General features: G+C 44.1%; 1 protein-coding gene across 2 annotated transcripts; it reads left to right on the top strand.

The window, feature by feature from the left end:
- Positions 1-351: 351 nt before the first annotated feature.
- SERPINB12 (serpin family B member 12) lies at positions 352-9,612 on the top strand. Of its 2 annotated transcripts, none has more exons than XM_073897966.1 (7): positions 352-519; positions 2,612-2,686; positions 3,515-3,655; positions 5,207-5,324; positions 6,969-7,111; positions 8,077-8,244; positions 9,208-9,612. In XM_073897966.1, the coding sequence occupies exons 1-7, from the start codon at positions 352-354 to the stop codon at positions 9,610-9,612; spliced, it is 1,218 nt and encodes a 405-aa protein (XP_073754067.1). The 2 variants fall into 2 exon arrangements, with proteins under 2 accessions (XP_073754067.1, XP_025742444.1); XM_025886659.2 differs by having other exon boundaries at positions 2,612-2,746.
- Positions 9,613-15,616: the final 6,004 nt, after the last annotated feature.

Raw genomic sequence — 15,616 nt, 5'->3', positions numbered from 1 at the left:
GCCAACACCTTGATTTTGGACATCTGGTCTCTCAAACTGAGGGAAGATAAATTCCTGTTGTTTAAGCCACCTAGTTTGTGGTAATTTGTTACGGCAGCTCTAGGAAACTAATTCACATCATTAAATGAAAATAGACGTCTGTCTGTATCAATATCAATATGGACATCAATATGTATATACCAGGATGATGACGACCTTAGTTTTTGAGTTTTTAAAAACATACTGAATCATTGTATATGATTATATCTCATGTATTTAAAATGCGAACTGTTTATTTATCTTCCTCTGATCATCATGTTTTCTCTCTCTGTTTTGTTTTGTTTTTGTTTTTAGACTGTCATCAATCTCAGGATGGATTCTCTCGTGGCAGCCAACAACAAATTTTGCTTTGATCTTTTCCAGGAGATAAGCAAAGATGATCCTCATAAAAACATTTTCTTCTGTCCTCTGAGCCTCTCGGCTGCCCTTGGCATGGTCCGCCTGGGGGCCAGAAGTGACAGTGCACAACAGATCGACCAGGTGTGGATCCAGTGTCTCTGGGTCCACTCTCAGAGTGAGACCCTAGGCCCTTTGGCAAGCCACGCTGCTCACTGAGCCTGAGGCTCGCGGGGAGGCTGCATCTGCCCTGGAGTTTTCATTTACATCCCACCTTGCTCTCTCTTCAAGGCTCAGTTAAACCTCTGCCTCCTTTATGACCCTTCTTCAGCCTTCCCGCCTCATAGTGTTTCTCAGTCACCTTCTCTGTCTCCGTCTGTCTGTCTGCATGTCTGTCCCCCTTCCACTCTATAATTATCCATACAGATATCACTAGCAATATTTTTAATGTCTATGTGTTTTCTCTCTTTCCATAAGTAAATCTTTACGTAAGCATCAATTATGTATCCAGTGGCTCAAGATCTTGGCGTCCTCCTTGACCTCTCTTTCTTTCTCACTTCACATCAAACTCCAAAAGGCTTTTCGCTTGATACACATCCAGGACACAGGTGCTTCCCGCTGTGTCCCTGAGGTTTGACTCACCACCATCCTTTCTAACCTGGATGCAACTTCCTCATGGACTTCCTTGCTTCTGCTGACAGTCTGTTCTCAACCTGGCTGCCAGAAAGATCCTTTGAAAACCTCATTCAGAGCCTCTTTCTCATCATTTCAAAACCTGGACTTCCAATTTAGCAATGATAGAAGCCCGAGTCCTTACAATGGCCCATGAAGTTCTAACATCTGAATTCCTGGCAACCATGTGACTCCCTCTATCACCCTGTCCCCTCCCCACTCCTCCAGCCACACTGGCCTCCAGATTCCTTGGGTAAGCATGCCCACTCCTGCCTTAGGGCCTTTGCTACACTCCCTTTGCCTAATGGTTCCCCGCCCCCGCCCCCCCCATAACTGATCTATAACTTACTTTCTCCTTCAGGACTTTGATCAGAGTTTACCTTCTCAACCAGGCTTACCTTGACTTCTCAATCTAATGTTACATCCTGACTCCCAGCCCTGTAAAATTCCCTCGTACCCTAGCTACTCTTCCCCCACATGGCATTTTCCATCTTCCAAGATAATGCATACAGTAATTCATTACTATGTGCCTCCCCCGCTAGAATATAATCCCACAGATGGTGAAAATCTTTGTCCTAGAATAGTGCTTGGCTTATAGTAGCCATCTGATACAAATTTGTAGAATGAATGAATGAATGAATGAATGTGACAAGAACAACTCCCCAAATAATCAACACCCTCCTGAGGTTGGTCTTAAAACTTCCCCGGATCTCACACACTGCACAGAGTTTGTGTGGGGACCCCACTATTGTCCCTAGTATGGAGGAGTTGAATTCTTGGATTAAGGTAGAATATGTTTGGGGTCATTCTGCTTTATTCATTTACTTTTATTGGGAATATTATTTCATTAGCGAAACTTAGCTTTAGAGTGTGATTGGCATCCTCCCGGTCAGGTTTCAGATGTTCTTTCTGCAGGCACTTGGGTTTTGCCTGCCCAGCAAAACTGTCCTGAGCAGTGCAAGATATATATTTATCTCCTACTTTTCTGCAGTGCTCTGGGTAGCTGTCTTTTGCTGTCCTCACTTGCTTTATCGATTGGAAGGTCTAGATCAGTGCTAACACAAATATAATTCAAATCCCGTATGTAATTTAAAAAAATTTAGCAGCCATAAGAAAGTAAAAAGAAATAGGTGAGACTAATTTTAATAAATTATGTATATTACTTAACTCAATACTTCCAAAATATCCTATCAACATGTAACCAAACAATTTAAGTGAGATATTTTACATTTTTTTTTCGTGCTAAGTCTTCAAAAATCCAATGTGTGTTTTACACTAACGTCTGGCTGGCTCAATAGCCACGTGTGTCTCACGGATACCTCGATATCCTTTTAGTTTGGTTGCATTCGTTCTTAAATGTGGACCCCGGGGGTAACATGCAGTTTGCTTTCTTCTATTCCACCTCACAACCAAGTCAAAAGAAACATCCACTACCCTTTGAACTGTTGTTGATTTTTTGACTATGGAATCACTGTCCCTGTCACCCTATGAAAACACTTCTGAAGCTGTTCAGACCTCCTGCTGTTTGTATTGTCTGAGAGACCCCGTAACTGTCCTCCCACAGGTACTACACTTCAATGAATTTTCCCAGAATGAACGAAAAGAACCTGATCCCTGTCTGAAAAGCAAAAAACAAGAAGCGCTGGCTGACAGCTCTCTGGAGGGGCAGAAAGAAACAGGGGAGTCTCTAACTCTGCAGGTGAGCCACCCTGAGCTCCTGTCCTTCTTCTTATGACCTGCTCATTCTGGTTATGCCATATTTGACAATGGTTACTTATCCCCAGACGTTAGGACCTGGCTGTCATCAGCAGCGACAACAATAGCAAGAATGCCATAGGACCTCCAATTCTTTTCTGATTATGTATCTTATATGTCGTTGGCTGTAAGCTAGTCTCCTAAAGAGTAGGATCTGATATCTTCTGCTCATGATGAAGACAGAGCAAAGCCCCATGACTCACCTCGTTTTTCAGGCCCCAGGTTCTCAGGACGGAGCATGGTTGAGGATGAAGGGTAGTAAGGGATAGGAATCAGCTGTGGGAGTCTTACTCGCTTTCTGTACCTTGGCCTGTCTATTTCATGGGGTAATCTACTGGTACACAAAGCTTTTATTGGTTCTCATACCAGGAGTGGGAAAGATATTTTCCAAGTTAAATATCCCTGTACCTTAGAAAGTTTAAGAGGAAGGTGGAGAGAAGATTGTCTTTTTCTTGTATCTTTTCGAATATAGAGAAAAACGAGGTGCACAGATCTAAAACACAGTGTGCACTGCTGAGTCCCCAGATGTATTGTTCCTGGATGACTTTGATACCAAGTGAGAGCCATGATCTTCCACTGGGACCTCTTCCCGCCCTCCATTCCTCTCTTCTTCTCACTTGCACCCCCACATGGTAACAAAGTGAAACGACAACGCGGTCTGGTGGCATTTTACTCTGCTGATCAGGTCACATTTTCTTTCTTCTTTTGTCAGGCCGAGTCTTCCAGTGATGAGAGTGGACTGCTCAGTTGCTACTTCGGGCAGCTTCTTTCCAAGATAGACAGGATCAGAGTTGATTACACCCTAAGTATTGCCAACAGGCTTTATGGAGAGCAGGAATTCCCCATCTGTCCGGTGAGTTCGGCGTGGCTGGTGATTAAAACTATCATATGGCATGCCATTTAAAAATCATCGAGTAGCTGGATTACTCACCTGGCACCTGGAACACAATCCTCTCTGACAGAAGGATATGCTGTGGACTGGGGGGGTTCCCCGGGGCCCACCTCTTTCTCTCCCACACTCTCTGTTGCCCTTCTCCCAGTTTTCAATTGAGCAGTTTATGAGGCCCATTGTGGGTGGAAAGAGGGTCCTGTGACTAATAGCTTTTGGAGCACCTGTGGGTTTGGTAATGGCCTTCTCTCTTGTGACGGTCTTTCCCAGCAAAGGTGCCTGGTAAATGCACTTGGTAGCTCTTCTTCCCGTCCCTCCCCCCTCCTCCCCCAGCGTTTCTCCAAAATCCCCTTTCATGCCACCATCAGGCCGCCCCTCAATAGAATTAAACTCAGCAGCACTGCGGTTTCGCAGAAGGAGATTGTGTTTGGAGCCAAAGGGCGCCCGGCTTGGCTCTGGCTGAGCAGCATGTACCTACAGCAAGACACATCAGCTTCCTCAGTCACCGCTGCAAGGAGCCACATACTTAGCAAAGGACATGAGGGGTGTGACCACAGGCAAATGTGTGTTGCCATTGGTTAGGCTGGTCTAGTGAGGGGGCGGGCTTAGCCTCCTTTGGCCAACATAAGTATGTTCTCTCAACAGTGGAAATGAGGTTTTAGATGCTGTCTTTTTTTTTTTTCACTAGCTTTATTGAGGTATAAATTCACATATCATACAATTCACCTATGAAAAATGTACACACCAGTGGTTTGGGCATATTACCTTGTAATTGTGGTAAAATATAATATAAAATGGCTATTTTAACCATTTTTAAGTATGCAGTTTGGTAGCATTGATCACATTCACAATGTTGTGTAAGCACCCCCCAATTTCCAAAATGTTTTCATCGCTCCAGAAACTCTGTAACCATTAGGTAGGGTTTTAATTCTTAAAAATAGAGGCATTTTATAGTTAAGCTTCTCAAATTACTCGATACTCATGTTGCAGTGTCTCCACAAATGGGATGTCCAAGGAAAAGGGTATCTGGTAGGAATGGGCTTGTGCCCTTGTAACTGTGGGCTGCTTCATGAATAGACATTCTTTTTTCTTTTTAAAAAAGATTTTATGTATTTATTTTTAGAGAGAGAAAGAGAGTGTGAGCTGGGGGAGGAGTAGAGGGGGAGGGAGAGGAAGGGGAAAGAATCTCAAGCAGACTCTGCACTGAACGCAGAGACGGATGTGGGGCTCCATCTCAGGACCCTGAAATCATGACCTGAGCTGAAACCAAGAATCAGACACTTAACCGACTGAGCCACCCAGGCATCCCATGAATAAGCATTCTATATCCTAAATTGTCACCACAGTGAGTGAAAAAGGCCTCTGGCTAATTAAGAGTGGAGATAGATAGACACCACGTGCATCCTGTTTAAATGACCATCTCTCTCATTAGGCTTCTCCTGACTGCCTCACACCTAACTATTAGCATGGTTATCTGATTTCATTGTACTATTTCTCTTTATTCCAATTTAATAGGACTACTTAGATGGTGTGATTCAATTTTATCACACAACCATTGAAAGTGTTGATTTCCGGAAGGACACCGAAAAGTCCAGACAACAGATTAACTTTTGGGTTGAATCTCAGTCCCAAGGTAAGAAAGACCAAACACATTGTAGCTGGTGTTCTTTTCCATTTAAAAGGAGAAAAGTCAGCCCGTGGTCTCAGATTGCTAGTCTGTCAAAACCAGGTGCTCACATACATGGGCCGTGTTCAAAGCCAGTTTTGTAGGCACAAACAGTTAAACGCTTACGCTGTGTTACTCCTTTGCTTCATCAGAAAAGGTAAAATCTTTCAGCCAAGCACGTGCCAGCAGGATGTTAACTATTTCCATTTTTTAAACAAAAGGTCAGTAGAAAGATTGTGAAGAGAATCTAGTTATTCAGAGGGAAATGGAAATAATAAAATCCCAATTTTTATCAACTTTTCACGAGGTACGTAGGTGTTTTCTGGAGGAAGGGGTGTTTAGAGATAGTGATGAGTAGTGAAATTTAGAATTCAACATAAAATGGAATAATTTTCTAATATGAAACTCCCCTGTCTGGCCTTGTCTTGGGCACCCAAACTCCAAAATTATTTCTCCTTACTTGGTCCACGTGTCACAAAAATTCCCATTCCCTCAAGGTTCCATTCAGTTGCCAAGAAGAAATGCGTGTTCACTAAAAAAACTTATACTAAGGCACTAGTTAAATCTCCTGGAGTATTTTAAGTGTAGGTGATGTCAACATAATCTATTATTTATGGAGTTTACGTGGAAGTCTTGTGGTAGAAATCTCTACTCATCTTTAAGGACTTGGCATGCATTCAGGTAACCGATGGTTTGGTATTTTGCGGTGGAAAGAATGCGCCCTGCAAACGGATGATTGCCTGACAGCATGGGATTTTCCAGTCCACCTCAGGGCTGTGTTATGGTGGAAGGAGCCTCGGAGCTGGACCAAGAGCAGGAAGGCCCCAGGACCTGATCTCAGCCAGCCTTGCTGATTGTTGACCCTGTGGCCTTACCTCTTACTAGCTGTAGTGTATTCCTCTATAAGAGGGGACAACAATACCTACTTCTCATGGTTGACATGGGATGGCATGAGAGAGGACATGTGAAAGCCCCTATCGAATAGATTTTATATCCTGGCCTAGCATATTTATATGCATTTTTGTTTATATGTAAACATATACCTTTTGCTCTGATGAACACTCAAGATAGGAAGTTTACACAATAGTCTGTTTCTCCAGGAAGTTATAATTTAATCAGGTGGCAGAGTCTACTCTGAAAGATAAATCACGGGGTGGGTAACCTGGTGAAGGGTACGAAAGAGGACACGTGATGTGATGAGCACTGGGTGTTATACACAACTAATGAATCATTGTACACCACATCAAAACGAAGGATGTACTATATGTTGGCTAATTGAACTTAATAAAAAAAAAAGAAAGGTAAGTCGTAGCATTAGATGTCTAATGGCAAGTTCCAACCACAGTGTCTCAGGGAATGGAAGGAAATTCCCTCAGTTTCAGTGATTTAGAATGGGCCCCTCTTGGGGTTGAGTGACAGTGTGTCTCCCCATCATACCCCCCTCCCCCTCCACCGCATCCAGGACTGTGAGTGGTGTAATTTTCTTGGGTTAGTCCTTGAATCAGACATGCCCTAGCCTTGGGGATGGGAAGCGGCATGAAGGAAAATCTGTCTACATGAATACTTCTGGCACAATTCACATTCAGGATATTCTCTGAAACATTTCTTAAGGTAAAATCAAGGAACTCTTCAACGAGGAAGCTATTGACAGTGCAACTGTACTGGTGCTGGTGAATGCTGTTTACTTCAAGGCCAAATGGGAAACATATTTTGACTCTAAAAACACAGTTGATGCGCTTTTCTCTCTAAATGAGGTATGATATTACAGCACATGGTTTTCTAGATATTGCACTCTTAATTTCCACTAAGAAGTATGATTTGCAGTATGTACATTCAGCTTTAAAACTTAGGTCTCCTGGTGACATACAATATAATAAGAATATTTTGTTATTAGCAAAAATTAGTACCTGAAGTTCATCGACCATCTTGGTGCCAGGCACTGCCAGGAGCATTTTCCATTCATTATTTCACTTGTTCGCTAAAATATCATTATGAAAATGGGTGTTATTGTTATTCCCTCTTAGGAGTTGAGGGGAAAGAATGCAAAGGTTAGATTACTTAGCTCAGTTCATGCATTAGCATTCACATCTGTGAGTATTTGTCTCAAAAACCAATGTTCTAATCCATCAGACTGTAGAATGGAGGAAAGGGAAGGTTGGGAATCCCAGCCCAGCACCTGTCAGCTGTGTTGCTTTTGCAAGTGCTGTGCATCTTCATCTGTAGATTGGTGACTTCTCACATATACAAGGTGTCTGGGATGGTGCCCTTTCGTCTGATGGAAGCCTGTGGAAGAAGTGCTGTTATTTACTATGTAGATGATTATCATTTAACCAAGGCTCCAACTGGTGCTGTGGTGGGTCATTCAGGCCAGCGAGGGCAGGGGGTCAGGTAGGGCAAAGAGACTGGGTGGTGCAGGCACAGAAGGTAGAAAGCTGGTGGGGCTTATTTCCCCTGGCTAGGCTATAGGGAGATTCCTGGATAGACAGTTTACCAACGAGTGGTCTTGGGAGCTGAAGAACCTCTTAAAACCATGGGAAAATAAGGTGTTGGCAAAGGAAGGACTGACTGATCAGTGGGCAGAGCGTTCTTAGTTTGGATCACTGGTATGGCTCAGAGCTTCTGGTGAAGACCCTTCTCATCTTAATGGAGAGCTGGAGGCTATTGTGAGTGTGTGAGCTTATGGTGGCAGTCCTGCGACTTTCTATCTTGTCCACTGCAGAATGAAAAGAAGACTGTGAAGATGATGAACCAAAAGGGCCTATTTCGAATTGGCTTCATAGAGGAGCTGAAGGCACAGATCCTTGAAATGAGGTATATTAAAGGGGCGCTCAGCATGTTCGTCCTGCTGCCTCCTTGCTCTGCAGATAACGTGAAGGGCCTGGAAGAGGTAAGTCTTCACTTTTATGTTTCTACAAAATATTTCAGTGTCGATCTTTGGAGAGCAGCCTTATTTACTATCTACCTGCCTGAGGAAGGCTAGCACCTCATCTATCAGAGATATCAGAGAATATATAAGAATCTCAATTCGATGAGATAGTTCTTCTGTATTGGTTTAGAAAAGGACAAAATGCCAAAAATGTTGGATAGGGCTTTCCTCTCCCATCTTATAGCTCTCTGCAGTTGTTCTCCAGACCAAGGAATCTGGACACGGAGTGATATGAGAATTGCTACAAATGAACCAGCTTTTCCTTTCCTCTGAGTAGCCTGACTTCTGGCCTCTTGCTTGGACTATTTTGCTATGGCTCACATAATGACCTGTGAGCTAAACTCTGTTTTTGGGTGCAAGTGCCTTGACAGAGTGGAGATACTGCCACTGGGATAGATTGCTTGTGAAGTGGGAATCGGTGAAGGCTGGGGAGCCTCGGCTCTATGTTGTTCTGTCCCGTGAAGAGGTGGAGACAGAGGAAGAGAGAAATCCCCAGACAGTGATCACAAGAATAGCCATTATTCAAAATGTATTATATGCCAGCACTATGTTAACTACTTCACATACATCATTTTGTTCAATCCTGGCAAGAGCCTAATAGTATTATCTCTGTTTTAAAGAAGAGGGGATTGAACCTCAGAAAGCTAAGGCTTGGCCAAGCTCGCACAACTTGGGTCAACTGAGCTTTGCTGGGCTCCGACACTGTCAGACACCAGAATTGGTATCAAATTGTCCTGTGACTTCTAAAGAGGAAAAGAGATTTGCTTGGGAGAATTTAAATGAGATCAGAGTAGTTTGAGGCTTAGGGAAGGACCTTGAAGATTGTTACTGGTTGTTGAAATAGACTCAAGTCCTTTGAAGTAATTGGGGCATCCTTTGCAGGCTCATAATCTGACCCTAAACATTATTTCCTTCCTTTTGTAGCTTGAAAGGAACATCACTCATGAAAAAATAGTGGCCTGGAGCAGCTCAGAGAATATGTCAGAAGAAACAGTAGCTGTCTCTTTCCCGCAGTTCACCCTGGAAGACAGCTACGATCTCAATTCTATTCTACAGGACATGGGCATCACGGATATCTTTGAGGAAGGGAAGGCTGATCTTACTGGAATTTCTCCAAGTCCCAATTTGTACCTGTCAAAAGTTGTCCATAAAACCTTTGTGGAAGTGGATGAAAACGGCACCCAGGCAGTTGCTGCCAGTGGGGCCGTCGGCATGGAAATGTCCATACCTTCCTGGGTGACGTTTATTGCTGATCACCCTTTCCTCTTTTTCATCAGACACAACAAAACCCAAATGATTCTCTTCTATGGCAGGGTCTGCTCTCCTTGAAAGGAGCACACTATCTAGGACCCGGGAGCTGGAAGAAAGTGGCAGTCTGGTCTCCCCCTGGCATAACATGGGCATTTGCATTCTTGCTGATATCTAAAGCTGACTGAATTCTGTCACAGCTCCAAGCCCCCTTCCTCCGGCCACTGGGCCTGTGCTTGTCCTGATTCTTCTCTCACCCTGTAGCTGACTTTCATCTACCTCCATTAGCATCGAAGTCCCTGGCTCCCTCCCTGACCTCTCACCATACTAAGCTTTCAAGCATGTAATTCACCCTCTGTGACCTGCAGGTCATGTAATTGAGAATGGTACTAACTTTAAGTTCCCTACTTCCTTATAAAGGAATCCTGAAAGTTCAAGTCATTAGACCACTTCTAGGGGAGGATAAATTCAGAAACCACTTTAACATGGGCAGTAGGAGGAAATGTTGAAATGGAATGTGTTTTGGAAACTCAGCTCTATTTCTATGGTAGTTAAAACCCGAGTCGTCGCGGGGCAAGACGCCCTGCCTCTTCCTCTCCCATCTTCTTCTGCTGCATGGAAGATGCCCTGTAAGATGCTTCTCACCGGGGAGAAAAGCTACCCACTGGGGGTGGATTTAAGTGAGAGCTCAAGGACGGAAGCCTGTCCTGACTAGCACTCATTCTGCGCAGATCAGGATATGTTTTGTGAATCTGGCGTTGAACTAGGAGAGTGGCAGTGGATTTAAAAATTAGTCTCAGCTTTCCTTATTGAGTCTCCTAAGCCATCATCACGAAGCACGATCCTCTGTGTCTTCTTCACCCCCTTCCTCCGAGAATTCTCCTCTGAAGTTACCCCTAAATACCCAGCATGTTAGGTGGGGGAAGGGAGCGCTGCCCTCACTGCAGACTGTCAGACTCCCCAACACCCTCTGTCAGCAGTCCGGCCCCATGGACTTTTTCCTCCTGGAGGCCTTATGCCTGGTCACATCCTGAGAGCAGGCCTGGGTTTGGGCATGATACATGTGGAAACCTTTGTCAGGAAGGCCCTTGCTTCATATCAAGCTCTGGTCTATTGAAAGCCGTATGCCTGAGTGTTCAAGACTCCAGAACCTGGGACCTTCGTCCTCTGATAGGTCTGTCTGAATTCTTGATTTCTGCCTTAGCTGAACACTCTGGAATGACTGCTAACAATGTCTAACTCGAGGACGTGGACAGTCGTTCTGTCAAGGTGAATTTCTGGTCTTGGTCGTGGCCCTGTTTCCTTGCCCTGCCCTATGAGCGTCCTCCTCACAGTTGCCACTGGTTGGTTGTTAAGTGTGGCTGTGGCAGTTTTTGCAGAAGGTAGGTTAAGCAGCTGCCATGCCGGCCCCGGTCCCCCCGTTTTCCTCCATATTAATGACTTCTTTGTGCTGTGAGGGACAAGTTCCATGTTCCCCATACAGGGCTCTCATTGTCAAAGGTTGTTTGTGGTATAAAAAATCTCTCATTGATAATGTGAGGCAGCTTGAGGTGGCTCTTCCAAGTCCTTTCCACAGAATGCAGGTCACATGGGTCAAATTTATGTCAGATAATCAAATACATAGTCTCTTCCGTGGTTCTTTTTGGGGTTGACGTTTTGAAGATTCCATGCCGGAGCTGGCATTGCTGTTGGATACTGAGCTGGATAACTAGGACCTATGTGAAGGTTTGGCCTTGTCTGGCATTGCTTATGTTCTTATTCTTTTCCTTGATAAACACATCTTCTCATTTGTATTGGGATCTCTCAGAATTTTAATCACAAAGGGAAAGTTTATCTATTTACAAAAATGAGAGTGAGAGTCTTAAATCTTTCTGTGAATCAGTAAACTTACTCTTTACTAATCTTTTTCAATTGATTAAAATGTTTCTTCTTATTAAATAAAGCACTTTTGTCATTAGTTAAAATGTGTACAGTATTTTATGTGCCAACTGACTTTTTTAGTGACATAAACCTCACCTTAATTTTTTTCATCCCAAAATATAGAAATACGTCATCTATGAAACTAACCATTCACCTCAATTATGTTGGGAAGATACATCTTGTGCCAGAAAATATTTCCCAACTTTCCATCATAATTACATATGAAATTGTAATTATGTAAGATGAAAGCTTGCAATGATGCTAAAATCTAGGAGTGACAGCCAGTGGATCATCAAACGTTTCTTCTTTCTCTAGCCATTTGAAGACTGAATGAAACTCCCCCAATACAATGCACAGGAAGGTGAAGAGAGGTATTGGCGCTTTCCACCCTGGGCAGTTTAGTCTTTACAAGGAGACTATTTTTGGTGGGACAAGGACAGAAAGAACCCTGGTGGCGATGTTGTTGGGTTCATATATTTCATTTGTCCCCTCTGTTTGGAGTGTCAGAGAGTCGGCCATACAGGGAGGACAGTGGAACTACAGTAGATGGAAGCATATGAGAAAGGAAATTATGCTCAAATTTAGGAGCTCTTGACTCTTCATTCTTGCACCAGTGAGACTGACCCTTTAATGTGGCAGCCAGAGGCACAGGGAACATGCAAGTCTGTGCTCTATAAGTGCTAGAAAACCAGCCAGAGCATGCAAATCCGGGGAGTGAACTCCTCCATTTCTAGTGGAAGATTCCTTCCACCCAGCAGCATTGACAGGTAGGACAAATGAGGCAATGTGGATTCCAAAACAACTGATTCATTTACTCCTACTACAGACATTCTGGGGAGATAACCACCAGTGTGTCATACCCAACAGGCTCTCCAGTGCTCTCCAGGTGACAGGCTTTGTATATTCTATTTTATTTCACCCCGGGTGAAACCGGGGTGAATTCAACCCAAGAATTATGGTGTTTCTGAGAAAGCAAACATATTAATTGGCATGAAATTAAGAATCAAGACACAATTAAAGAAAACTTTCTTAACTTGGATAGTCACCTGATTACATGGATTGATTTCCAAGAAAAGTAAGCAAAAATAGACTTGCTAAAAAACTGTAAAAATAAAAGGCTGAGAAAATAACTCTATTAACATTTGGGCAAAAAAGAACATAGCTCACTTAAAAAGGATAAATAATCAGAGGGTCCTCAGACATTCATGTTGTGTTAAATTTCTGAAGACAGGGAAACCTAGTCTACAGGGTTGAAGGGAAAATATATGATTAAAGAATTTCCTGCTCAGTCAAGTTGTAAATGCAACAGAAAATCCTTCCTAGCTGTATTTCTGCACAGGTGAGAATGGTGTGTTTAATCCCCAGCACCGGGCACCATGCTATAAACATCAGAGGACTTGAAATTGGATTCATGTTGCTTTGAGTAGAATCCAATGCAGTCAAAAGCTCCAAAAGTAAAGAAATAAACCAGTAAAAATATGATTTCAACAGACAACCAAAGGAAGAAGAGAAATTCTTAATTTTAAATTCTAATTACATCCCCAAATTGTTGGCAGCTGTGACTCTTTCCTTTGGCACTATTTTTTTTTTTTTTAAATGTTGAGTCCAGGCATGGGATAAGTCTCAATATCCAGAATAAGACTACAGTCATGAAATCTCTGAATTGGAACAGTAATAGTTCTGGATATTTGTTGAGTACGTACATGTACTGGTATTGATCAAAGACTTTTATACGTGCTAGCCCATTTAATCTTCTCAGTCTTCCTCAGAGGTAGGTTATTATTAGTACCTATAGTTAACAGATGAGGAAACTGAGGCACAAAGTCACCCAGGTTGCAGATGATTGATCTAGGAGTTTGAACCTGGCAGTCTGGCTGGATATCATACAGTGAATTTCTGATCACTACCCTATACATCCTCCCAAGTAGAAATAAGAACCTAATAGGCCATTTACTTCCATTTCTTTATTTTGCAAGCATGCCCTTTGAGGGTCAAGGACTCACTCAAGATAAAGTTGTGGGTTCCAGTGTGCTTTGAGCTTTGAGGTGGAGAATTCAGGGGGCAAAAGGAGTATGGGGTGGGCAATCATGGTGGTGGAGGGTTCAGGTTCTTCAGTAGGAGCCACATGGCAGGGGTGCATCTTCCTGTCCTGGCCCTGTGCCCAGCAGTGAGGGACAGAGTTCTTTGCCCCCTGGCTGTGAGTTCATGTGAGTCACAGAGGCATAGCCATGCCACCATGTGACTGCTACAGTCACAGAGGAGGACAAATTCCCACTCAAGGGGTATAAGCTGCTAGCATCCTTGCCAGGAAGCACATACAGAGCCTCCCACTCCTAAATTGCTAAAGCAGGCAGGGGAAACTGCAAAACAGCTCATAGACAGTCTAATAGGGAATCTCAAAGACAGAGACAAGTGTATGACATAGATTACCAAATGTCTGAAGGAAATAACCACATGAAAGAAAGAAATCAAACTTAACAGAGTTAATAGATTAGATAAACTACATTAAGACATATAAATAAGAATAGGAAGTTAGGATATTCATTTAGAGCTCCTGGAAATAAGCTTAATTATTACAAAAGTCAGTAAGTCGACTGAATAGTAGAATGAACACAGCCAAAGAGTCAGCTGGAAGACTGAACCTTGAAATTCTACAAAACGTAGAAGAGACAGAAAAAGAGGTAGAAAGTACTTAAAAATGTTAAGAGCCATGCCAGGTAGTTAAAGAAGCTCCAACATTCATCAGAGAGCTTTTCAGGAACAGAGAGAGCTGAGGGGAGGAAGTACTCAAAGATATAAGAAAAGAAAAATACATAGAATAAAAAAAAATTCATGCCGATCGAAAGGGCCCATTGAGAGCCTACACTTCCACACTGTGGCCAAATTATTGAAGATCAGGGAAAGAGGGGAGTATTCTAAAAGCTTTGTGAGACAAAAGAAATAGAATTCAGAAAATGTAATGAGAATCAGATTGAGTTTAGGTTTCTCTTTGGCCCTGCAAGAAGACACAGGGCAATATTGTTTTTGGCTCATTTTTATATTTTATTTTAGTTTAGTTTAGTTTTAACTCACAAAGCAGGTTTATTATGACAAAATTTACAATGAAAGAAATCTGGGGGGGGCGGAGCAAGATGGCGGAGGAGCAGGGGACCTGGATTTCCTCTGGTCCCAGGAATTCAGCTGGATAGGGATCAAACCATTCTGAACACCTACGAACTCAACGGGAGATCAAAGAAGAGAGTAGCAACAACTCTCTGAACTGAAAAGCGACCACTCTCTGGAGGGTAGGACGTGCGGAGAAGTGAATCTGAGGCAATATTCGGGAAGATAGACGGCAGGGGAGGGGCCTCCTTCGGCTGCTACTGGCAAGTGCTAGAGCCGCGGAGCGCAAAATCGGACCTTTTAGAAGTTGGCTCCGCTGAGGGACGTTGCTGCAGTGGCTAAGCGGGGGGTGGAACCCTCGCGGGACAGTGTGGTCTCAGGACCCTCGGGGGTCACAGAAAGACCGGGGGTGCCTGAGTGCGGCAGAGCTCCCAGGTATTGGAGCGGGGAAGCCGGCTGCAGAGACGGAGCCGAGGCGCGGGCTCTCAGCTCGGGGTTGCCATAAACTGTGATCCGCGGCCCAGTCGGGCCACTGCTCCTGCAGCAGGGACCCCACAAGCGGCAGAGCCGGGGAGACTCCTCTTCCTCCCCCGGGAGAAGCAGCGCGGGAGGGCACCGCAGGGATCTGCTGGGTTTGGAGACTCCACACAGGGTCGGGAACCAGAGATAGAAACACTCGGTCACAGGCCGGGTGAGCACGGAGTGTGGCTGGAGACCAGGGACACAGGAGTGACTGCTTTTCTCTGCGGGCGCACTGAGGAGCGGGGTCCCGAGTTCTCAGCTCCTCCAAGTGGAGATGGGGAGGCCACCATTTTCACCCTGGTCCTCCAAAGCTGTACCGAGAGCTTGCAGGGAACAAAAGCTCCTGAGAGCAAACCGGAGCAGCTTGCTTAGCCCGGACTCACAAGGGCGGGGCAATTCCGCCTCCGGCAAAGACATTTGGGAACCATGGCAACAGGCCCCTCCCCCAGAAGATCAGCAGGAACAGCCAGCAAGCCAAGACCAAGTTTACTGATCAATGAGAACGGCAGAACTCCAGCGCTAGGGGAATACTGCACATAGA

This window comes from Callorhinus ursinus, unplaced genomic scaffold (assembly GCF_003265705.2).
Source record: "Callorhinus ursinus isolate GAN/ISIS: 27379988/994484 unplaced genomic scaffold, GSC_fseal_2.0 scaffold11, whole genome shotgun sequence".
Classification (NCBI taxonomy): domain Eukaryota; kingdom Metazoa; phylum Chordata; class Mammalia; order Carnivora; family Otariidae; genus Callorhinus; species Callorhinus ursinus.
Note: the sequence above shows the minus strand (reverse complement) of the source record. Positions and strands in the feature narration are given on the sequence as shown.